The sequence below is a fragment of the Trichomycterus rosablanca genome, chromosome 1, assembly GCF_030014385.1.
Source record: "Trichomycterus rosablanca isolate fTriRos1 chromosome 1, fTriRos1.hap1, whole genome shotgun sequence".
Lineage (NCBI taxonomy): Eukaryota > Metazoa > Chordata > Actinopteri > Siluriformes > Trichomycteridae > Trichomycterus > Trichomycterus rosablanca.
The window spans coordinates 42,512,647-42,538,487 of NC_085988.1; the positions used below are offsets into that span (position 1 = coordinate 42,512,647).

General features: G+C 38.2%; 1 protein-coding gene across 1 annotated transcript in view; it reads right to left on the bottom strand.

The window, feature by feature from the left end:
* Window positions 1–529: 529 nt before the first annotated feature.
* spg11 (SPG11 vesicle trafficking associated, spatacsin) overlaps window positions 530–25,841 on the bottom strand; it is a 36,516-nt gene continuing 11,204 nt past the window's right edge. The window contains exons 15-40 of the mRNA XM_062993068.1: window positions 24,748–24,957; window positions 24,528–24,634; window positions 21,502–21,647; window positions 20,951–21,115; window positions 20,062–20,128; window positions 19,801–19,966; window positions 18,942–19,150; window positions 18,207–18,315; window positions 17,927–18,086; window positions 16,700–16,972; window positions 15,235–15,435; window positions 14,971–15,078; window positions 14,387–14,555; window positions 13,094–13,308; window positions 12,704–12,853; window positions 11,153–11,699; window positions 8,427–8,572; window positions 8,112–8,316; window positions 7,885–8,019; window positions 7,400–7,533; window positions 3,802–3,909; window positions 3,555–3,723; window positions 2,264–2,340; window positions 1,986–2,141; window positions 1,043–1,194; window positions 530–943 (exon numbers count right to left, since the gene is read on the bottom strand). Coding sequence (XP_062849138.1) covers window positions 763–943; window positions 1,043–1,194; window positions 1,986–2,141; window positions 2,264–2,340; window positions 3,555–3,723; window positions 3,802–3,909; window positions 7,400–7,533; window positions 7,885–8,019; window positions 8,112–8,316; window positions 8,427–8,572; window positions 11,153–11,699; window positions 12,704–12,853; window positions 13,094–13,308; window positions 14,387–14,555; window positions 14,971–15,078; window positions 15,235–15,435; window positions 16,700–16,972; window positions 17,927–18,086; window positions 18,207–18,315; window positions 18,942–19,150; window positions 19,801–19,966; window positions 20,062–20,128; window positions 20,951–21,115; window positions 21,502–21,647; window positions 24,528–24,634; window positions 24,748–24,957 — 4,465 coding nt within the window. The 3' untranslated portion in view covers window positions 530–762. The remainder of the gene's footprint in view (window positions 944–1,042; window positions 1,195–1,985; window positions 2,142–2,263; window positions 2,341–3,554; window positions 3,724–3,801; window positions 3,910–7,399; window positions 7,534–7,884; window positions 8,020–8,111; window positions 8,317–8,426; window positions 8,573–11,152; window positions 11,700–12,703; window positions 12,854–13,093; window positions 13,309–14,386; window positions 14,556–14,970; window positions 15,079–15,234; window positions 15,436–16,699; window positions 16,973–17,926; window positions 18,087–18,206; window positions 18,316–18,941; window positions 19,151–19,800; window positions 19,967–20,061; window positions 20,129–20,950; window positions 21,116–21,501; window positions 21,648–24,527; window positions 24,635–24,747; window positions 24,958–25,841) is intronic.

Sequence of the window (25,841 nt, forward strand, 5' to 3'; positions counted from 1 at the left end):
TCCAACCTGTTGGAGCTGAAAGGATATGCAAAGAGGAATGGGCAAAAATGTCCAGAAACAAGTGTGCCAAGCTCCTAGCTTCTTTCCCAAGATGCCTTGAAGCTTTAATTGCTGCCAAAGGTGCATCAACCAAGTATTAGGCTAAGGGTGTGTACAGATATGTAACCCCTAAATAAACAATTTTTGTCAGTAAAATAAAATTGCATATTTTCGAAACGCTGTTTTCACTTTGTAATTATTGGTGATTGTGTGTAGATGTTTGAGGCAAAAAATAAAGTCAATCTATTATAGAATGAGTCTGTAACGTATTAAAATGTGGAGAAGGGGTGTGCAGACTTTCCGGCTTGACTGTATTTGCACAAAAAACAACAGTAACTTCGAGGGACAGCTCTGAGGTACTGTTTTATAATAGAGCTGCATAGTTACATTAATAGCAGATTTTATCTGTGCATCATGGTATGAATTACATACATTTTAACATTTATCTATCTAGTTTTACTGAGTGTAAGGAAAAACAAAACACTTAACATCCAGTAAGCAAATTTAATTTTTTTTTAATATTAATATTTTTAATTTTTAGATACATCTGTTTATTACAATTATAGTATCATTATTATTAATTAAAAAAGAAATGGATGTAAATACAGATAAAGAATGTGTATAAAATGTATTCAGTGTAACTAGTGTAAGTATCCAATGTGGCACTGCAGTTAAGAAATGGATTCTGAAAAATCTATTGAAGAGGTGTGTTAATAAGGGAGGTCAGCTGCTTAGTCGATCATTAAGATAACCATTGGTTTTGTTATCCTGCAGAAGCATGTTGGCCACATCGATAAACTTGTGCTCGTAGGCTAGTTTGTAGTGGGTGTAAACGTCTTCACAATACTGAAGGAGCTTCTTTAGGTTTTGACTGGCACTGCTTGGAGGCTTGTTGAGTAACAGTCTTGAAAAAAAAGAAAAATCAGTTAAACTTAAACCTTAAGCATTTAGTACATTTTAGATTTAATGAAAAATGTTATATCTGTATAAAAATAAAACATACTTTTTGGAAATTTCCTCGAACAGACTTGCTGGAAGTGGTCTGTGTAGTTTAAACTCTTCCAGGTACGAGAAGTCTCCTTTCAGCATTACCTTCTGATACAGAATCTCTGCCCAATCAGGACAGTAATCATACGCCTCAGCTACTACAAATACCTAAATAGTGCAAAACATAACACACATTAAGAACCCGTGTGTGAATTTACTAATGAATTCATTAAAAAATCTCTATGTGTGTGTGTGTGTGTGTCTAGAAGAATTGAATGGAACACTGTCTGATTGTTCTCTACTTTGGAGTATCAAATCTAAAACTGTTTTGGGAATTGCAGCACTGTTCTGAACCTGACTCTCAAGTTGGTACTCTAGTCTTCCATTATCCAAGTTACCTAACTGTCCCCTGGTGGAGCGTGGCATTGCATGCATACTAACTACTGATAACGAGGTAACATTAACCATTGAAGGTTTTTTATTGACTCTTGCTTAAGTATACCTGCTTAAAACAAAAGTTGTCAGGCGTGCAAGTGCCTTGATTGGTCATCAGAGGCCACTCTTGCTCCAAATCTGTTTCAGTCACTGTCCCTTTTCTCCACAGACACACAGCCAAGGCGCTCAGCTGGCTGATAGCAGAGCTAAGATTTGAACTTGAGATCTCATTACTGGTGGGCTAGAGTGGTGGGCTGCACCATTAAAGTGCCCTATCAAGGCCAACTTGGCCTAAAATATGGAATCAGGATCAAATTGGACATGTTCACGTGATCCACTGACCTATTTTATCAAATGAATACATGAGAAGTTCACCAACATGACACATCATGCTTGGTTACTTTGACAATTTTAGTCTGAAGTCTTTGCTTTGAAAACAGGACATGGATTGTACGATTTTTAAAATAATAACTAACAACTGATAAAATCTGACTAGACAAGACTTTTTAATGGTTCAACAAGACCTGATAACAGCGTGGCAGAGCTATTATGGCATTGAGTAGCTCTGATGGCCGGAGATTGATGACACGAAGATCCTGTCCGTGACTCAGTAAGTGAAGCTGCAAAGTGATGAGTTTTGCCATTTTGACACAGCGCAATGCTTGACGCATACATGAGTCCTGAGAACGCACACACATGCACATAAAACAGTCATATCTATCAAATCTATAGTCATATCATATCTTATAATAACACCAAAATCTATAATTAAAGTTAGCAACTGTAATAAGATGAAGCATACCTTAGAGTAGCTTTCTGTGGCATCTTTCAGCAAGAATAGGGCTTTCTCTAAACCACTTTTGAGCTCTGGGGTGACCGCTGAATGAGAAGACAATGTAGAACAAAGAAATTTTACATAAATCTTGAAAATCCACCATGACTTCATATACATGCAATGATTTTTACTAATATGAATCAGTTCATTATGATAACAGTACTGTTTGTATGCACAAACCATTAAGCATCAACTTTCTTTTTACAATAAAAATTGCTGTTACTGCTGTTGTAGTTTAAAGAGCATAATATAAAAAGGTTTTTATATATCTATATTAATTAACGTGTTGCCAGTGGTTAACAATATCACATGTTAAATCAGTGTTTTAGCCATCAAAAAACAAAAATGTTAGTACATTTGGTAAGTATGGGTAAGCATAGCCATGATGGAATGTCTTCTTGGTTAATTAGACTAATATAATTAACAATTATAATATATGATAGTCAACCTTCAATTAAGTTAATTTATTCATTTGATTTATTAAAGTACATATCATATCAATTAAAATGCTTTTGCCTGTGATGTTTGTGGATATATGAATGAAAAGGCCTTTCAGAGCATTTGTTGGCATGTAATTTTCAAATGTAAAGACTCCTACTAGTCTACACTTGCTAAAAGGTGTATTTAAAACACACTCCAACACGCACACACACACACACACACATTACATAATGCAAGCAACTGAGGTCCTGAAGACCTTGCTCAGTGGTGGGGCTTGAACCAGCAACCTTTCGATCACCTGTCCAGTAATCAATGCCTACAATCAATGCCTACAATTGCACTTCTGACTGAATGGACAAAATCTTGCTGAAAGTCTTCCAAAAATAGTGAAGGTTGCTAAAGCAACACTCCATATTATTGCCCATGTCCATCAAGCTAATGGTCAGGTGTGCACAGGCCCATGTCCATGTATTTTAGTGTGAGATTAAGCTCACAGACTACAAAGACACAACCTTTCCACCCAAGGTTATACATTATTTATAAAGATGCATATAACAGGGTTTTATAGGTGTTTTATCAAGTGCATTGACCTGTAAACTATACTTCAAATGACTACCGAAAAAGACATTAAATTTGTATTTCGTATTTAATTCAGCTTTACTTACAGATTTGCAGTTTATTCTTTCTAACAAATTAATTTTGACTATCCTTAGCTGGTTTACACTATTCAGATTAAGTTGTATACAATACATATATTTTTTTTTTTCTAACAAAATTTAGCTAGTCATTGTCATATCATGAGTTTAGTTAGTCATACCCCAGGGTTGGGACTCGATGAGTTTGAGTTGTGTTCGAGCAGCTCCTTCATGGTTCTCTCCGATCTCTCGGCGCATGCTAAAACACAGGGCCACCATGTTGTGTTTCTCACTGTCCCCCGGAAGACAGCGCTTAATATAGTCCAGCAGAGCGGTCTTTAATCTGGTGTTCTGTAACACACAGTTACACACTGAAACCGAAAACACGTGAAGAGAGTAACTAATGTGTTTATAAAATTTTGCACTCACCGACTCCACTTTTTTCCTCAGCAGCATCTCAAAACGGTGGTTTTGGTTAAGTAGATCAAATATGTACGTCATTTCATTATATCTCCCAATACCTGTCAGTAATCGTACCTGGAAAACGACAGAACACGTTTATTTCAGAAGTTTACTTTTACAGTTTTATTCAAAAGTTGTGTGATTGTTTTAAGTAGTGAATATGTTAAGCCATGGTGTAGAAGTGACATCCCTAAATGTTTTCCAATTATATTGCATTATAATAATTATAATAATATTATGTACTCTAATTTGCTGTATGTACAGTGGTGTTCAAAAAAATAGCAGTCCAACACCATTAACCTGATAAATCACTGTTTTTAGTAGAAGTGATATTTCTACATAGCAAATAATTTACTTGAAAGTGTAGTAGAGTAATGAAAACAAAACAAACCCAACAATTAGGACATGCATGCCGCTCATTCTGAGTAATTGAAGCATTGATTGAAAGGGGCTTGTTCAAAATAATAGCAGTGAGGAGAAATTGGTGAAATCATTCATTCTGCAGAAGAACGTGTGTCAATTTTGGTCCTTATTTAAGGTAGGAGGGGGGCAAATGTTGCACAGCTTGGTCATAGCGCGTTTCCTTCTGAAATACTGGGTAAAATGGGTTGTTCCAGACATTGTTCTGATGAACAGCGTACTTTGATTAAAAAGTGGATTTTAGAGGGGAAAAACATACAGAGAAGTGCAGCAAATTATAGGCTGCTCATCTAAAATGATCTCAAATGCATTAAAGTGAAAACCAAAACCTGAAAGACGCAGACGGAAGCGTGGAACTACTGTTCAAATGGATCGAAGAATAGCCAAAATGGCAAATACTCAGCCAATGATCACCTCCAGAAAGAATTAGGAACATCTGAAGTTACCAGTGAGTACAGAAGATGATTAAGTGAAGCCAATTTACCAGCAAGAACTCCTTGCAAAGTCCCGTTGTTAAGAAAAAGACGTCCTGAATGGGTTAACATTTGCCAAGAACACATTGACTGGTCCAAAGAGAAATGGCTCAACATTTGTGGACTGATGAAAGCAAAATTGTTCTTTTTGGGTCTAGTGGCCGTAGACAGTATGTCAGACGACCATCGAGCACTGAATTCAAGCCAAAGTTCACTGTGAAGACAGTAAAGCATGGTGGTACAAAACTATGATATGGGATGTTTTTCATACCATGGTGTTACGTCTATTTATCGCATACGAGGGATCATGGATCAGTTTAAATATATCAGAATACTTGAGGAGATCATGTTGCCCTATGTCGAAGAAGAAATGTCCTTAAAATGGGTGTTTCAACATGACAATGACCCAAAACATCTTGGTTACAGACAAACAAGATTGAGGTAATAGAGTGGCCAGCCCAATCCCCTGACTTCAATCTCATAGAGAACTTGTGGGCTGAAATCTGAAACGCGTTTTTTTTAGGCAAAACCCAAAATTGCAGAAGAACTGTGGAATGTAGTCTAATCATCCTGGACTGGAATACCTGTTCAGAGGTGCCAGAAGTTGGTCGACTCCATGCAACACAGATCTCGGAAACAATTGTTATGCCACTAAATATTAGTTCAGTAATTTAAAGTAAAGTAAAACCTCAAACATTTTTTCATGTTATAGATAATTTTTTAAAGAAAAATGCTGGCACTGCTATTATTTTGAACAGCCTAATATTCATTTTTCTTAACTTTCTGTAAAGGACTGACACAAACTGGCAAAATTTTGGTAATGTTTTGATTTAGAATTGAAAGTGTAGTATTTTCAGTGCATTTGCATTTATGGAAATAAAAGTTATTATAATGATTTTGTGCTTTATTCACTTTTTTAAAATCACTGCTATTTTTTTGAACACTACTGTATACACCGATCAACCATAACATTAAACTTACGTCCTTGTTTCTACACTCACTGTCCATTTTATCAGCTCCACTTACCATATAGAAGCACTTTGTAGTTCTACAATTACTGACTGTAGTCCATCTGTTTCTCTACATGCTTGTTAGCCCTCTATCATGCTGTTCTTCAATGGTCAGGACCACTACAGAGCAGGTATTATTTGGGTGGTGGGTCATTCTCAGCACTGCAGTGACACTGACATGGTGGTGGTGTGTTAGTGTGTGTTGTGCTGGTATGAGTGGATACGACACAGCAATGCTGATGGAGTTTTTAAACACCTCACTGTCACTGCTGGACAACCAAAAATATCCAGCCAACAGCGCCCCGTGAGCAGCGCCATGTGACCACTGATGAAGTGTTTCTATATGGTAAGTGGAGCTGATAAAATGGACAGTGAGTGCAGAAACAAGAAGGTGGTTTTAATGTTATGGCTGATCGGTGTATATTTGAAACAGCTAAGTAATAATATGAAGTGATAAACACTCATAGCAAAAAATCTGAAAGACCTGAAGGCCCTCATAAAGAAAAGCTGAAGAACATAGTAAAAAGATGGGACTTCAGCTCAATATGAAAAACAAAGTGCTCACAACAGAAAGGTGTATTTAAAACACACTCCAACACGCACACGCGCGCACACACACACACACACAGTACACAATGCAAGCAACTGAGGTCCTGAAGACCTTGCTCAGTGGTGGGGCTTGAACCAGCAACCTTTCGATCACCTGTCCAGTAATCAATGCCTACAATCAATGCCTACAATTGCACTTCTGACTGAATGGACAAAATCTTGCTGAAAGTCTTCCAAAAATAGTGAAGGTTGCTAAAGCAACACTCCATATTATTGCCCATGTCCATCAAGCTAATGGTCAGGTGTGCACAGGCCCATGTCCATGTATTTTAGTGTGAGATTAAGCTCACAGACTACAAAGACACAACCTTTCCACCCAAGGTTATACATTATTTATAAAGATGCATATAACAGGGTTTTATAGGTGTTTTATCAAATGCATTGACCTGTAAACTATACTTCAAATGACTACCAAAAAAGACATTAAATTTGTACAATGTATTTTGTATTTAATTCAGCTTTACTTTAAAAGAAAAGCTGAAGAACATAGTAAAAAGATGGGACTTCAGCTCAATATGAAAAACAAAGTGCTCACAACAGAAAAGACTACTAACTTTACCAAAGTGGTGGACAGCTTTTGCCTACCCTGGAACAATTATTAATGACAAAGAATACTGGCACTTGGCAGAACAATGAATGAAGGAATTGGAAAAGATCTACCAAACATTTAAAATCTGGTGCTGGTGAAGGCTTTGGAGTTAATTACCTTGGACAGCAAAGAAGACAAAGAAATGGATCCTCAACCAATCAAACCTAACCTGTCACTTGAAGCCTGAATAAACTGAAGCTTTATTATTTGGACACACCATGAGAAGAATTCCTTGGTAAAGACAAATATGCATGAAAGAGTTGAAGGTAAAAGAGGAAGAGGACAGCCAGTAACAAGATGTATGGGAACAATGACTGAGCAATTAAAAAGGCTGAAGACCAAAAAAGAAGATATGATATTCTTGAGTAACACTATCCATATGGTTGCCAAGAGAAGTAATTGATTTGACATGACTTAGTAGTAGTAATAATAATAATAATAGGGCATCAGTGTTTTATACTTACCAGAAGTCCGTATCCCTCCCCATGAGCCAGGTGTGTGTGGCTGAGGTGTCTGGCTGCCTGCAAGACCCTGACAATGCCCTCCATGTTACAGGTGACACTGAAACAGTCATGTGCCAGGATCAAGAGCTCCACAGCTAGAATCACAACGATGAAGCAAACAAAAGCAAGTTTTGAGACTTTAACATGTCTTTATGGTTGACTTATTAAAGAAAAGATTATATAAATTACAATAAAGACAAACACGACAAGTATTAGTAGTTAAGTTTGCCTTGTTCAAGCATTAATAATGTGAATACAGGTCTAATATTGTGGTTTAGACTATTCTAGTAATATTTGGAAAGCTGACTGGATGAGTCTTAAGAAATCATATCCATTGCAATGTTGCCATTAAAAATAATTAGAAAGGAGCCTTGCATTTCAAAAATCCCTTAACGATAGGTCTATGTATAATGTAAATGAGCAAGTTATTAAAGTGTGTAACTCACTGCAGCCCAGTTCTGCTAGCGGGACAGTCGGGATGCTGTCAAGCAACTTGACGCCCACCAAGTTGGGGTCACCGCACAGTTTAGCTAGCTGCAGAAAAGCTTCTTTACCTTCAGATGGACTGTAAATATGTCGCTCTGCTGTGTGAAGACAAAAGATAATACATTATGAAAAGACAAATCAACGTCAAACACTATTAACATTTTAGGACTGAATTGATTTTTGTTACCCATTTCTCTGTCCTGTGAGGAAGCCAGTAGTCCATCCAGTACAGAGGAGGAGATGAGGTGTGCTACAGAATCAGGCTGCAAACCATGCACACTAATAAGGGCCTGTGCTTTCTTGAAGCGCTCAGGCTGCTGGGAAAGGAGAACTTTTTGTAGCACTGCCCCTGGCTCTTCAGACGAGATCTCATTGTAAGAACAGCGCAGTTCCTATACAAAGAAAATGAGATGGTTTATTGATGCACCATGATTTTGCAAGGCAACATGTTTTTGCATTAAAATGTAAAAGGTTTTGTATAAAATGTGGATGTGTTTTATACCTTGGAAAGCTCGTAGAGGCTGAGGACCTGCTTGCAGTAGCTCTTGCCATGCCGGCACTGGTCGACTAACATCTGAAGTTGGGAAAGGACCTGATCTTCAGGTGAGGAAACCACCACAAACGAGGATAAACTCCCAATGCTGGAATCTAAACAGAGATGAAATACAACACAGACTGTTAAAGTATAGAACTGTTACACAGTGGTGAGAGGTGTGTAGCCTGTTATGGCAAAACAAAATGATTGGACAGCATTGACATTAAGCACAGCAAGAGGCGTTATTAGAACAAGCCCCATGTTTTTACTGACCTAGTTTATATTACATATTAAGTGCAGTTTGCTGGCCCTTATTTAATCTACGTAAGTTAGAAGCAGTGTGGATTGGAAGGAGAATGCATTTTTTATTTTTACATTTTTGACATTTAGCAGATGCTTTTATCCAAAGTCACTTACAGTACAGTGACGGTATACCGTCTAAGCAATCAAGGGATAATGGCTTTGCTCAAGGACCCAACAGTGGCAACCTGGCAGTGGTGGGGCTTGAACCAGCGACCTTTCGATTACTAGTTCAGTACCTTAACTGCTAGGCTACAACTGCCCTTGTAGCACCTTGCTAGCACTACTGTTAAGAAATCATCTATTGATTGAACTGTCTTTGGTAGCTAGAGCTGTTTATAAGTAATGATTATTAGGGACCACTGGAAGATGTTGCTCACTAGTGCTATAATAGGCAGCTTTTGGCCAGTTGATGCTGGCATAACACCTAAACCTCTGAGCTGGCTTAGTTTGGGACATTAGTATTTGGCTTCCACATTTGTGTTTACAGTGGGGCCAAAAAGTATTTAGTCAGCCACTGATTGTGCAAGTTCTCCTATTTAGAAAGATGAGAGAGGTCTGTAATTTTCATCACTTCAACTATGAGAGACAAAATGAGAAAAAAAAATCCAGGAAATCACATTATAGGATTTTTAAAGAATTTATTTGTAAATTATGGTGGAAAATAAGTATTTGGTCAATAACAAACGTTCAGCTCAATACTTTGTTGGCAATGACAGAGGTCAATGCTCTCACTGATGGAAGGAGGTTTTGGCTTAAAATCTCACGATACCTGGCCCCGTTCATTCTTCCCTTAACACGGATCAGTCGTCCTGTTTCCTTTGCAGAAAAACAGCCCCAAAGCATGATGTTTCCACCCCCATGCTTCACAGTAGGTATGGTGTTCTTGGGATGCAACTCAGCATTCTTCTTCCTCCAAACACGACGAGTTGACTTTTTACCAAAAAGTTCCATTTTGGTTTCATCTGACCACATGATATTCTCCCAATCCTCGTCTGGATCATCCATATGCTCTCTGGCAAACTTCAGACGGGCCTGGACATGTACTGGCTTAAGCAGGGGGACACGCCTGGCACTGCAGGATTTGAGTCCCTCTCGGCGTAGTGTGTTACTGATGGTAGCCTTTGTTACTTTGGTCCCAGCTCTCTGCAGGTCATTCATCAGGTCCCTCCGTATAGTTCTGGGATTTTTGCTCACCGTTCCCATGATCATTTTGACCCCACGGGATGAGATCTTGCATGGGTCCCCAGATCGAGGGAGATTATCAATGGTCTTGTATGTCTTCCATTTTCTTACAATTGTTCCCACAGTTGATTTATTCACACCAACCTGCTTGCCTATTGTAGATTCACTCTTCCCAGCCTGGTGCAGGTCTGCAATTTTTTTCCTGGTGTCCTTCGACAGCTCTTTGGTCTTGGCCATGGTTGAGTTTGGAGTCTGACTGTTTGAGGCTGTGGACAGGTGTCTTTTATACAGATAACGAGGTCAAACAGGTGCCATTAATACAGGTAACGAGTGGAGGACAGCAGAGCTTCTTAAAGAAGAAGTTACAGGTCTGTGAGAGCCATAAATCTTGCTTGTTTGTTATTGACCAAATACTTGGTTATACTTATTTTCCACCATAATTTACAAATAAATTCTTTAAAAATCCTACAATGTGATTTCCTGGATTTTTTTTCTCATTTTGTCTCTCATAGTTGAAGTGTACCTATGATGAAAATTACAGACCTCTCTCATCTTTCTAAGTAGGAGAACTTGCACAATCAGTGGCTGACTAAATACTTTTTGGCCCCACTGTTTGTGTTTATCCCTCAACCCAAAGAAACTAATCTGAGATCTAAAACCATCACTTGTGTTTCCCAGGACCTATTAAGGAGGCATTGCTGTTTTAGCTCAAATACCTCAGTTAGGCAGGGCTCTTGTGGACTTTAAACCCACGTGTCCTTTTACTGTGTTGTTGACTCCCCAAATTTGTCATAAAATGCCACACACTAAATGGTACAATCAACCTAGTTTGACAGGGATGGATCGCATGTAAAGACATGTTTTCTGATTTTTAGCAAATTCCTCCCAGTAAAGAAGTTGCCATTTAATCCAAGATGGTTAGGTATAGCCTGTGCATCATCTAAGACCAGTAAAATCATCCACCACATCTTTTCATAATGCTGCCAATGCAACATTACAGGGCAGCTGAACACAATTGAAGAACAAAGGGATGCAAAAGTTAACAGACATCTGTGAGTGCTAATATCAGTTTGCTTAACAGATAGGAATATTATCCTTTCCACAAAAAGAGTTAGACCAATTATGCACTGTTGGACAGGCCAGAAATACAAAAACAATGTATGAGTTTTTAATGCCATTGTATTGAATATGGCAAAAAAAGTCCTTACAGCTAGGCAGGCTGCCCCTGCTTTCCTGGTCAGGACTGAGAAGCTCCTGCAGTCCTGGCTGTATTTCTCCACATGCCAAACCCCGGCACTGCAACACCAGACAAACATCCCTGTGTAGCAGGCCAAAATATCGGCACACTCTGCTAGCTTCGTGAACACTCCCCTCGTCCAACAGCTGGCCGATGAGAGTATTCAATGCCTTTCGCTCATCTTGTTCCAAAGAGCAGACCTCCTCTGTCGCTGGAAGCCCATCAATGTTCAAATATGTAGGATTGTCCAGAATGGCTATTTTGGAGAAAGAGTATTCTTTGAAGAGGCTGTCGAAGGCATTTTCGGGGCCTACGACTGGAGCAAACAGACTCTGCTGCTCTAGAGCGGTGGTGAGGACCAGCCGACGTACACGCAGTTCCCACTGACGCTTTTCCAGCTCAGCTAAACGTTCTACAGACACAGGGGGAATGCGCTGGCACAGCCACTGAGCAGCTAGAGCCAGTAAGAGACACTGCTCCTGTACCTGAAGAAGCTCTGTTCCTCTCTGTGAAGGATCCTGCAGAACAAATTTGAAATGTAACCATGAATAAGATCTTTCAATTAAAAACTATTGAAAATATACATCAAAAGGAGCACTTCAAATCTAAGGGGGAAAGTACTCATGTGCAGGGCTTTTGCAACAGAATGCTCTACAAGCACTATATACAGCATCATGCAATAGTTGGGTCAAATTCAATTTTGTTTAATTTTTTTTTGTCAATAGGCTTTATTAAAAAGACAGAAGATGGTACATTAACAGATTTTCACAGCACTGCAAATTCTACCTGTACTTGGCTGGTCTATTTTAAGCCATGACTGGACACTTAGATGTACAGGTTCCTTGATTATCTTATTTAATATTAGATTATATCATTTTAAAATGCCATTATCGCAACTTATATTATTTAGCCTTGGCACAAACTGCCGCTTTGCTCAGCGCTTGGCTTGAGCGGTAAAGCGTCATCAAAGTGCGAATATGAGACAAAAATGCATTTTTGTGGAATAACTGTCAAATCCACTCTGAAAGCATCCACATGTATCTGTGTTTAGCTGGATTTTTCTACTGTTTCACTTTTGAACTTGTGTTATAGCTCGGGGTTCTGAGAAATTTTCTGACCTTTCTGAGAGAGTCTAAAAGCTTACCATTAAAAAAAACTTAACATGTTTTAATGTATTAAAAGTACAACATAGAAACACTAAATTTTCTTAATTATTACTGATTATAAGTTTTCTCCATTAATGAAATTTCATCGCTCGTTGTTTTAGTACAATGTCACATTAAACTTTGTTCCCGTTAAGCGTTGTTTGTACTGCCTGAATAACTTTTACCGCATCATATCAAACAGTTCGTCTCATTGGAGGTGCTTTGAAAGGGTCAACTGCAAGCTGGATCAAAGTTCAATCAGATGAACTTTCTTCTCATCTATCAAGTTTTGGTGGGCATTAAATTTACCATACTGGGTGCACATATGCAAGTGATTGATACAGAAACAGTAGTACATAATTGAATACAAAAATGACCTCTGTCTGTGACAAGAAGAACTGGCATCCTGCCTCTGCTCCAATGCAGTCAACCTTGAACTGCTCTTGGCATCTTCTCCAGAAAGCAAGGCGAGTCTCTTGCCTCTCCCACTGTCGCTTGGCCTTCAACACCTCCAGGTCATGCAACAGCTTTAGCAAGAAACAGAGAAAATGGAGAAAAGTTAGTTATGCTGTATTGAAAAATAAAACATAAAACATTTTGCATAGTACAATTCACAGCACTGTGCAGAATGTCTTATTTAGTCTTTATATTTTGCATCCCTTGGACAAAATCTTGAGTTATAAAGGCGGAACCTCCAGACTTCACCAAGTTTAGTTTAAAAACTGTACCAAACCAAAGCAAGAGATTCAGCTTAATGATATTCTTACTTCATTTATAATCAGTTGGTCGATAGGTAGCCCTGCCAGTTCAACCACTCTCCTGGCCTGGGAAAAGAGACCAAGCTTCTGAAGCATTTCCAGCATCTTCTGGCACTCGGCCTGCAGGGTCTCAGTGGTGTAGTTCTCCAGCAGGCAGGGTGACAAAGGCACAGGTGTGTCAGCTAAAATCTGGCTTAACTCGCTCAGCTTTTTAAAGTCAGGACCTTAAGGTACAGAGAACAGAGTGAGATGCAAGCTCTGAACAAAAACACTTTTTTTCCGAACCTGAGAGCTCAAAATCTCAGCAGTGTATTTTACCGCTGTGTTACCCAAGCATCCTTGGTAGATGTGTAAGCTAAGTAGATTCTTATTGCTTTTCTTAATGGTCTCACTGCTTGCCATGTTCTTATATTCACTGCTGCTTTAAATTATAGTGCACAAGAGTTAACACCAGCAAGTCTATGACTTTTAATAGAGGAATACTGTATTCAGATTTATTAATATCTCAAAACTATTTGTGTGTGTACATAGGCTTTCCAGATTTTTAAATGGCTTTCCAGTGAGAGTTACAGAAGAGTTATTTGTTTTTATACTTTTATCTTTTGATTAAAAAGTGCTACTTATTTAGTTTTATTGAAATAATTTGGAGGAGAATAATTTTTTCAGCCATAATATAAAAGCAAGTGGTCAAACAGTAATTAAACAATCGATCATGTAAAAAATTTGTAGCCTTGCGGTTAAGATACTAGGTCACTGGTTTAAGCCCTACCACTGCCAGGTTGCCATTGTTGGGCCCTTGAGCAAGGTCCTTAACCTTCAATTGCTTACACAATATATACTATCACAGAACTGTAAGTTGCTTTGGATAAAAGCATCTGCGAAATGCTGCAAATGTAAATGTAAATGTTTAATACTTGCATCGTGTTACCCTAAATCATGATCACATTAAATCATAAGGTGCCCAAAGATCATCACTCACCTTCGCAAAAAAACATTGTACCCTCTTTCAAGTCAGTAGTATCATTTTGCATTGTGTTCAATATACTGTACAATCACATGCAAAAGTTTAAACACTCATGGCTAAATTAGTTCAGATTTGTAATGTAAATAACTTTAACATATTGGGAAAAACTGAAACATGACTTTACTTTTGTGTTATGTTTGTGTACAAATGTAGAGTGTTTCTTCCTGTAAAGCAAGAGCTGTAATTTTTACCTCGAAAAATCTACAAAATACGGAACCTGACCAGAGCTGAGCCGAGCTTTTGTGCACGACTGTAGGTATGAAAGCCTAGTTTCTCACCGTTAGACTTAAGCAGGCGCTCCATGTCAGCCAATAGTTGAAGCAGTTTGCACAGCTCATACTTCGTCTCACATTGCTGCATTAAAGTAAGAAGCAGCACAGAAGCCTGGGCTTCTACCCACTGTACTGGGAGACAATCTGAACCCACCATACTGCCACTGGTCCTCAGCTAAACAGAGAGAGAAACATGGATAAAAAATATTACACTACAAAGACCTGGGAGACATTATATATAATCATAAAATTTCATGTAGAGGAGTAGATGACACTGACAGTCAATTACTTTCCTGGGTGTGCCGTTTTATTGCTCTACTGTCGATGCCACAGCCACAATTATGCTAACTGACTCAATAAATCTACTCAATCTTTCATTAGCCAGACAGCAAACTCAAAGCTAATCTTGTAAATATTGCATTTAACTGACAAAAAGCCACAGCTGATAGAAGTAAATGAACAGAAATATATTCCAATAAAACTAAATAAGCACATGCTGGTCAAACAAAGAGGCAATCTGATTTATTCAAGACACTAAAAGGCTAATGCTGTTTAATGAGTAACAAAAAGACAAAAGTGTGTTGTCCTACATTGAGCAGACATTTCTGAAACTCCAACAGCTTGTCTTTGGCGCCCTGGTAATTTTTATAATCGTAGCAAAGCTCATACAACTGCAGCATGAGAATCAGTGGAGATTCCTAAAATGGAAAAAGGAAAATGATTACACTGTTTAAAATGCAACTACATAAAATATACCCTACAGAACAAAAGTAAACAGTAAAAGCAAAGACTACTTTTCAATTTAGAACAGTAATTATTTTGATAAGAGCATAGAAGTTATGTCAGTGCTTAACCCTTTGAAAAAGCTGGAAGCCACGAATCAAAGGTCTGATCTTGTGCTTCTGAAGCAAGGTTTTCCATAAGTTGGACAGATCATGAAGGTTCCACATGTGATGGCCCAGACTCTCGTTGATATGGGAGGTGGCCTCCTGGATGATATCACTATTAACAGATGTCAAGATCCACACACACAGACACTGCAGCAGCTCAGCATCCTGTCAATCAAATGAACAAAAAAACACTAGTCCAAAGACAGTCACAGTCATTAATTAAGAAGTGCAGGTGGCGCAGCAGGATATTCCGCTACCACACCAGCGCCGAGATTCTGAACTCCTCGGTTTGAAACTCATAATTGGCATTTTAAACAGGAAGAATTATGGCACGACCCTGAACCTTCCAAAAGCCAATTTAAACATCCGGCCAGGGAGGGCCTTCCTCATGAAGGTAAAAAAGAACCCAACCATCAATCTAAGAGCTTCAAAAGTCATGTGCAGAGACAAGCAAACCTGTTGGAAAGACAACCATCTCTGCAGCTTTCCATAAATCAGGCCTTTGTGGCAGTGTAAAAAAACGGAAGCCAGTGCTGAGTTTGAGTTTGCTAAATGACATGTAAAGGATTTTAGCTATCTGAGAAAAAAAGATTTTGTCTGATGACACAAATATTGAACTCTTTGGAGTTCTATCAAACATCTGTAGAGCGACCAGCAGTACACAGCTACTTGCCATGCAATTTGATGTAGCTTGACATGATCATCTATGAAAAATTGAATAAACTGATAAATCCAGTAGATGTATCCAAGATTATTTGCAGCTGTTATAGCTGCATATTAAATAAAGGATCGAAATACTTTCATGAATAACAGTGTTTAAAAAACCCATAATGACCAAATGTTTCCACTTGATTAAGTATAGACTGATGAGAAAGAATGACAAATAAATCCATCCAAAATCAAAGCTTTACTTGATAAGTTTACTTGCTATTGGGGCACATGATATTGGGAGCCTCATAATTTAACCATGGCTGAGCATTAAATTGACATTGAAATTAAAAGTGTGTATGTCTTGTAAGTATAGAATATGTCATCAAGATGGTAATTAAATAAAGGTTGGGGTAGGACCTAAATTTTTGTATATGCCTATTACCATCTGCTGGTTGGAATTTAGGCAACATAGTAACTGGGAGTGTTTCTGGTGCACAGTGACTAGCACACTGGTAGTGTTTGTGCTGCACACAGATCCAGGAAACCAGGCTTATTTAGTTTCTATTCCTCCCACTCCTACAAACACATCAAAATAGACTAGCTACTTTAGGATGAAAGCAAAAGTAAGAAAACAAGTAAATGTGAAGACAATTGATGGACTAGCAATTGTTTTCATGGTGGACTCCCACCTTGTTGTCAATGTCCAGGATGGGAACTAGACTCTTTCAGATCCTGATAAGAACAAAACTGTTACTAAATAAATGATATTTTCACCTACTTGGTGACAAGCTGCCAGCACAGTAAGTAGTGGAGTATGAAGTGTAACAGCGTCAGTCAGCAGATACCGCCAGGGGTTGGGATGCTCTTGGCTATAAAACAGAATCTGGAACAAGTCTTTGGGGCCTTCAGGGCTTTCTTCTTTTGGCAGACAGCTAAGCACTTCTCCCTGCCTTTCCCGGCCCTGCGTGGGGTTTACTATTTGAAGGTCCTGGAAAGCCAGGATTAAGTGAGCCTGCAGAGATGGGCTGAAGCTGGCTGCCAGAGATTTCACCTGGTCAGAAAAAATGTAAGCAAAGTGTCATTATTACACAGAAAACTTAAGTTAAAGCACAACACATTTTGTAAAACAGAATATGATTTATTTATAGAACACATTAGCATTTTACCCTTAACTTAATAGGCTTTTTAAACTTAGAACTGCTTGAGCCACTTTAAGCAGCAATTAGACTTTTATATCACAGTAAAGAAACTTCTTGTGGAATGGTCTAACTTTTGCAGAAATGCTATAGGTTTTTTTTTACGAATTAACTGCTTTAGGTTTTTTTAAGGCGTACACTGCTTGAGGTTTTTTAAGGCGTAAACTGCATAACTATTAGGTGTAAGTCAAAAGTTGTACTGGTTCAGTCCAAAACTTTAATTCTGCCATTTGCAGCCATTCAGATGTATGAATGCTTTTAAATTTTTAGTCAATGTTTTGCTACTAAATGCAATCACACCTTGTATAAGAACACAGATATGCTGGAACCCTCTTAAAACAAAGATATATAGGTAGAACAAAGGGTTTGGATCAAGATGAGCCGGACTTGTGGGTTGAAGGGTGCATGGTATAGAAGTTTGATAAGTGCTATTACATAGGTTAATTCTTCTTTAATACCAACAATTTGTCTAGGTCTTGACACAGCAAAGCACCCCCTCGCCATTAAAACACTATTATGTTTTACCTTTGATTTAATGGTTGTATTATGAAAAGTTGTATTTGCTTTTTGCCATACATAAAATAGAGTCTTAGACATACAGTAGCTGTGTACACATTTTTAGACTGACAGTTCAACAGCACCTTTCATTTTATAATATAATGTATGAACTTACTTGATGATGATAGAAACATATTAATTTGACTACAGCAAATTTATTTTACTAAATAAAAATGCTAAACTAGAAGAACAATGCTATGTCACTAAACTTCCTCCACAAAAGTCTGTAATTTTATTTTATGGGAAAGTACCTGTTGTGGAGGATAGTGGTGGAGCTGCACAAACAGCAGAAAGTTAAGCCACTGTCCATCAGAGGCACAGTCTTGTGGGTACCTGGCACTCAGAGGTAGATCGTGAAGGTGGCAGAACTGAACAGGAAGGGCCCACTCCTGTCCTGCCTCATAGGAAGACCTTTAATTTAAATAATTTGAAGTGCTTTATAACCTACAATCCATTCAAAATGTGTATTTACAACAAAATCATATTTAATGATAAGAATGTTTTTATCAGAGTTTTAGAGACACCACTAACCTGCTGATGCCTCTGCTCTCCACACTATCCCTCACTGCACCTTCTAGATGCAGCAGCAATTCCTCCAGTGTTTGCTTTTCAGCTGTTACAAGCTTATTTACCTTGTCAACTGAGACAGCAAATGCATTTAATAAAAGACAATATAATCTTAAGCAAAACAGTTAGTAAAATAGTAATTGTCAACCCATCTTAAATTTTGTTAGTTTCAATTAATTGCTAATAAAATGTGTTACAGTTATAATAACTGACTACATGCCTTATAACACACAAAATGCTTTTAATTATAATATTAAACACCTGTAGTAATCCCAAAAAGTATGTGAATCTCCAAGCTAATGGAATTCTCCAAGTCAGGTGTTCTAGTCAGTAAAAATATGAGCTGGAGTGTGACACAAAATATTACATAAAAATGTGTTTATGTAAACCATGCCCTGACTGGGTGGTTTATTGGTCTAATATCCTAGCCTATCACTTTGGAGCCCAACTGAGATATAGTGGCTGTTGTTCCTTAAGAAATGCCTCCTACTGTTGTCCAGTTGTAATTGAAAGGAAACTTTACTAATGATAAAGAAGGTTCTACCAAAATAAATTAATAAATGCTACAATAAAGGGTTCACATAGCTTTTTAAACCTGAACTGTGAAATATAAATATAAATATAATATAAATAAAGACCTTAATGTGGCAAAATTGGTCACAAACCTTACTATAACTTGTGATTAGTCTAATTCCTTACCAAGAGTTTGTCTGAGGGATGATATGCTGCTGTCCTCACAGTTCTGACTCCAGAGTTTGAGGATGAGATTGAGAGCTTTGAGATCCACCCTCAGTTTTAGACTGCTGACACCCAACAACTCACAGAAACACACACATGCTGCAGCTATGGCTGGAGTGTTGAAATTTGAAAGTGCCAGAAAGTAGGCCTGTTCCACAGCTTGACTTATTCTGAAATGATTAATTAGGATTTAGTATAAATATGTAGGATGCTTATTAATACACACTTAGTTGGTAATGTACTGTGTGTACTAACATTACACCTTACAGCACTCTTATTTTATTAGGTGCGCCAACAATAAAGATGCAGCTTGTAGATAAACAAATACTGACAGAAGCTAATCTGATCTTAAGTGGTCACTACAGTGGCACTGACATGATAATGGCATGATGTGTGTTTTGTGCTAGTATGAGTGTATTAGGTTGAGATTGAGAACAGTCCACCAACCAGAAACTAATACTAAAACATAGCTAGAGTCAAAATACCACAGTGCTTATTATTAATTAGTAGCAAGTCTCTAGAAATACATCAACAAACTGTACCAAAATAGGGTGTTTAATAAAGGTTCTCCACCCAAATATTTGATGTGTGGTGGTCCTGTAGTGGTCTATTTCCATCGATGGCAAGGACAGGTAAAGAAAATCTAATTCTGCATAGAAACAGATTAGATGTTACAGTCAGTGATTGTATATCTACATTTTGCATCCAGATGGCAGACATATCTAATAAAATGGTCTATTTGTATTATATAAATGTTTATATCTAAGATAAATAAGTGTGTATGAATCCAAAACAGCACAAACAGAGCACAGACACTCACTGCAGCTTGATATTGCTGGAATTGGCCAGATGCTGAATAATGAAAATTCCATAGGCAAAGGAAGGTCTGCCGTGTTGCAGGTAATATAAAAAATCCAGGTTTTCTATAAGAGCATACTTATTGACCAGGTGGGGGCTGGAAAAATGGGGAAGCTCTGAAGATGGATCTATAGATAAAGGCAAAATTTATTTTTTTTAAATGCAGAAATAAACTGTCAATATACTACATATGATGAGCAGTGTGACATTTCTGAATACCTACCAGAAGTGCCTAAGGTGTTTGCAGACTGCCAGCCAAACAGTTTGGATGGATCTAGTGGATGTAAAGACTGCATGGAATTTAGAAAAAAAAAAAAAAAAAAAAAAACAGATGTAAACATGCATTGCAAATTTATTATACACTTATGCACATACATATTCACTTTTAATGTCCACAAATTCTTCCTGGAGAGTCTCAGAGCCTGATAAACTTTGGAATTACATGTGCAAAACCCATGAAAACCCCCTTGGTTTTAAAATCCCTGTTTGTGTTTTTACGTCAATCATTAGATTCCTGTTCATTATGCAGTATAACTAACCTGAGGGTAAAGCTGCCAAACCAAAATATTTTTGTGAAAATCCAAAACAGCCCCACTGTTAACAGAATGCTAAGAAGGTATGGCATTATAGAAATGCTAAGTCAAATATCTTTAGAGACACTAATGAAAATCCACACTGAAAGCTGAATGTTAATTCTCTGCACTGCACTTTGAACTGCCTAATTAATAGATTTTTTAAATCCACAATAAGAGCAAACAAATTTCCCACTGAACCATAATCCTGTTGCCTTTTTATTTTGTAAATTAAAATTCTGTCTCTTTCACATTTGCAAAGCTACAGTCTGTCCTTTCATCCAATTTTAATTGACATTTCATTTAAGCTCCTTGGCTCATAACCTTTCTTCTTAATTAAAGAAAAAAAGAAAAAAATCTGGTTACTGGTTACACTACCTGGCAATGTGCAGGATCATTTGAGTTTAAATTAAGGTTGAATTCATCTTTGACTATTCGCTGTCTCTGTACTCCATATTCTATAACACCCCCCTATCTCAATGTAGTGCAATGGTGTTTTTGCTGCTGCTAACAAACAGGCCAAACATTAAACATGCATACCTGCATTAAGTGGTAGATTGATATATCACAAGCTGCAGTGCTTTTCGGGCCACTTTGAGTGAAAAGAGCAGCTTTAAGTTTGGGGTATGCACTTAGTGCCATTCTCAGTAGCTGTGGGTCCACTCTACTGAGGACATCCTGACCTTTATCGCCCTCTCTCACCACCTACACACAGACACAATCAATAATTAAAATTAAATGCAATTTTAGGTTTAATGTGATGGATTATAAATAAGAGGGGCACAGTTAAAAAAAATCTCCTCAGCCTGCCCCAACTGGCTGATAGCACTGCTGGGAGATTCAAACTCTGGATTCCAGCAGTAGTGGGCTAGTGTAATGTACTGCTGTGCCACCTGGGTGCCTTTAAAATAAAATAATTCATTAAATAATAACAATTAATAATTACTGTCAATGTAAAAAACATAAGCCCAAATGACCCTAGAACAGCAAGGGCCATAAATGGTTTACAGACTTACAGGTCATAAGGAATTGTATTTATTATATTAAATACATAAATTGTGACTTGTGAAAACTTTCTAAATTGCTCCTACCTGATCAATACCTCCTGGTGCAAACATTATGGTGGCAAGGGCAAAAAGGCTGTGGCCTTCCAGTAGCATGCTGCTAACGCTTGCCTGACTGCCTGGTACCAGGACCTGAGCACTTGTCAGACTCGCTTGAAACACTCTCTCGGGTTCTGAAGAAGACAGAGAGTTTTAACAGTAAATAAGCAAATGAGAACAATCATCAATTAGGGATTTTGAGCTTTTTTAGGTATGTAAAATACACAATATATACCTGCTCCTGGAAACCATATACTTTTAGACCTCAATTTTTACAAAGAACTTGTTAAAAATAAAGGAAGACATTAAGAGATTTGTACACTAAAATGAAAATGCCGCGCATTGTTATTGCTCAATTCACCTAATCCTAGTTTCACTCATAATTTCTCAAGGAGGAAGCTAATAAGCAAGACTGGTACTGTGGCAAAAGGTACTTTGATTGCATATGAAAAAAAAAAAAACAATACAAAATCTAAAGGATACACATATTTATACAATGCATCATATATAATAGAATCGAGAGCCTTTATTTGTCATATATACAGTGAAGCCCGAAATTATTCATACCCCTGGCAAATTTTGACTTAAAGTTACTTTTATTCAACCAGCAATTTTTTTTTTGGACCGGAAATGACACAGGCGTCTCCCAGAAGATAATAACACGATGTACAAGAGGCATCATTATGGAAAAAAATATTTCTCAGCTTTTATTTACATTTGAACAAAAAGTGGCATGTCCAAAATTATTCATACCCTTCTCAATAATGAATAGAAAAGCCTTTATTGGCTATTACAGCAATCAAACGCTTCCTATAATTGCTGACCAGCTTTTTGCATGTCTCCACTGGTATTTTTGCCCATTCATCTTTAGCGATGAGCTCCAACTCTTTCAGGTTGGAGGGTCTCCTTGCCATCACCCTGATCTTTAGCTCCCTCCACAGATTCTCAATTGGATTCAAGTCAGGACTCTGGCTGGGCCACTGCAAAATGTTAATGTTTTTGTCCGCTAACCATTTCTTCACCACTTTTGCTGTGTGTTTTGGGTCGTTGTCGTGCTGAAATGTTCACTGGTGCCCAAGGCCAAGTTTCTCTGCAGACTGCCTGATGTTGTTGTTGAGAATCTTGATGTATTGATCTTTTTTCATGATGCCGTTTACTGTGATTAGGTTCCCTGGTCCATTGGCTGAAAAACACCCCCAAATCATTAGGTTCCCACCACCATGTTTGACAGTGGGGATGGTGTTCTTAGGGTTGAAGGCTTCTCCTTTTTTACGCCAAATGAAGGATACATCATTGTGGCCAAACAATTCAATTTTTGTTTCATCTGACCATAAAACAGAAGACCAGAAGTCTTCTTCTTTGTCCAGATGAGCATTTGCAAAGGCCAAGCGAGCTTTTGTGTGCCTTTTCTGGAGAAGTGGCGTCCTCCTTGGTCTGCGTCCGTGGAACCCAGCAGTGTGCAGTGTCCGTTGGACTGTCTGCCTTGAGACGTTGCCACCAGCAGAGCCCAGATTCACCAGGATGGCCTTGGTGGTGATCCTTGGATTCTTTTTCACCTCTCTCACTATCCTCCTGGCCAGCACAGGTGTCACTTTTGGCTTCCGACCACGTTCTCTGAGATTTTCCACAGTGCGGAATGTCTTGTATTTTTTAATAATACTTTGCACTGTAGCCACTGGAACTTGAAAACATTTAGATATGGCCTTATAGCCCTTTCCTGACTTGTGAGCTGCCACAATGCACAGCCGCAGGTCCTTAGTGAGCTCCTTTGTCTTAGCCATGACTGTCCACAAACCAACTGCAGAGAGTTGCTGTTTTTCACCTGTTGAGTTGATTAAAACAGCTGTTCCCAATGAATCAGGGTAATTAGGATGCTTTAGAACAGCTTGGACTATTTGGAATGGTATAGAACTTTGGATTTTCCCATAGACTGTGACAGTTTGCAAAGGGTATGAATAATTTTGGACATGCCACTTTTTGTTCAAATGTAAATAAAAGCTGGGAAATATTTTTTTCCATAATGATGCCTCTTGTACATCGTCTTATTATCTTCTGGAAGACACCTGTGTCATTTCTGGTAAAAAAAAAAATTGCTGGTTGAATAAAAGTAACTTTAAGTCAAAATTTGCCAGGGGTATGAATAATTTCGGGCTTCACTGTACATATACAGGTGTACAGTACAACAAAAATCTTTCTTTGTGTATCAGGGTCAGAGGGCAGGGTCAGCCATTAAACGGCACCCCTGGAGCAGAGAAGATTAAGGGTCTTGCTCTAGGGCCCAACAGTGGCTGCAAGGCAGAGCTGGGATTCAAACTCCAACCTTTCAATTAATAGTCAGAAGCTCTATCCACTAGGCTACCACTGTCCCAAAAAACTATATGTAAGTCTGTGTAACATTTTATTACTATTAATGTAAGACAGTATTGCCCCTTATATCCTAAAATATTGTCAAGTTTTTGATTTCTTTAAATATTTGTAGGTACAATGTGTTTAGGTGCTTATGATATTAGATTAATGTCATTGTGTGCAGTATGGATACAGCCAATGAATTTACTGGAAAATAACTTGAGGTAAATGGATAGATGGACAGCAGTCTTTTGTCTCTCACATCAAAGCACAGCAGCCAATATCAGGCTTATGTGAGTTCTAACATTAAAAAGTGGACAGGAAGCACCCTGTTTTAAGTGTCGTGGCCTGTCTGATGACAGGGGCTTCAGTTTATAAATCTGTAGTTAGCTGTGCGAGCCCTTACCATTCAGGACTGGTGGTTATTATTCATATTTAAAATGTTTAAATTGGGTGAGAATTTAGAAAAGAAAACAACAACAACAAACATTTGGGGTTTGCCACAAATAACTTGAACGTGACAAACAATATAAAGTTTCTGCCTATATTGTAGTAAAATAAAAAAAAATATATAAAGTATAATTTGTCTGTGTTATGTTTGCTAATCCTGTAAACCAACTAAATTTCATAGGGTACAATAATGTTAGAATAAAATGTTAAAGACCAACCTTTAAGGTCTCTTGTAATGTTTTGCAGTTTGACCATCATCTCAAACCAGGGGTAACTCTCATACAAACCCAGGTCTCCAACTGCAGGGCAGTTACTAGGTGTCAGCCTGAATAAAAATAAACATAATTTAACTTTTATTTCTGAACATCTTTAAAAAGAGTCATTATAAAGGGTAAAGTTCAGTTGTTAAATAGCTTAATACTGTAGTTACTAACTCACCTGTAATGTTCCAGGTAGGCATATAGCAGGTACTGTAGACTGTTCTCCAAACAATGCTGTATAAAGCATGTGTGAAAGTCCTGCCCATTGAAAGCAGGAAATTGTGGGACAGGAGGACCACTTGAACCTTGCATTACTCCTCCAGCCTGGCCTAACCTCCACAGCAGCTGCTCAAAATCAGACATTTCAGACTGCACAAACACTCCCTGCCTGTAGAACAGAGACAAAGGCTATGCTCACACTGCAAAAGTTGGTGCTAATTTTTAAATTCGGCTCAAATACAATTTCATTAGGATGTTCATATAATTTGGGGCACTCAGGTGGTGCAGTAATAACTCATGCTAGCCCACTTCTGCTGAGATCTGGTGTTCGAATCTCAGCAGTGCTATCGGCCGGCTGGGCATCTAAACAGACATAATTGGCTGGGGGTCACCAAACAACCAAGCCATTGGGAGGTGTACTTATCATTGTGCTCTCAGTGCTGGTCCCAAGCTCAGAACAAGGGCATCTGATATAAAACTTGTGAAATCAGGTTTTTCAAATCATTTTAATGTGCAATTTTAATGTATATCTAAAACCAATATGAACTGATTCCTCTACTGAATTAATTGCCATGGGTCAAATAACATCATTGTACAGTGTATCACAAAAGTGAGTACACCCCTCAAATTTCTGCAAATATTTCATTACATCTTTTCATGGGACAACACTATAGACATGAGACTTGGATATAACTTAGAGTAGTCAGTGTACAGCTTGTATAGCAGTATAGATTTACTGTCTTCTGAAAATAACTCAACACACAGCCATTAATGTCTAAATAGCTGGCAACATAAGTGAGTACACCCCACAGTGAACATGTCCAAATTGTGCCCAAATGTGTCGTTGTCCCTTCCTGGTGTCATGTGTCAAGGTCCCAGGTGTAAATGGGGAGAAGGGCTGTTAAATTTGGTGTTTTGGGTACAATTCTCTCATACTGGCCACTGGATATTCAACATGGCACCTCATGGCAAAGAACTCTCTGAGGATGTGAGAAATAGAATTGTTGCTCTCCACAAAGATGGCCTGGGCTATAAGAAGATTGCTAACACCCT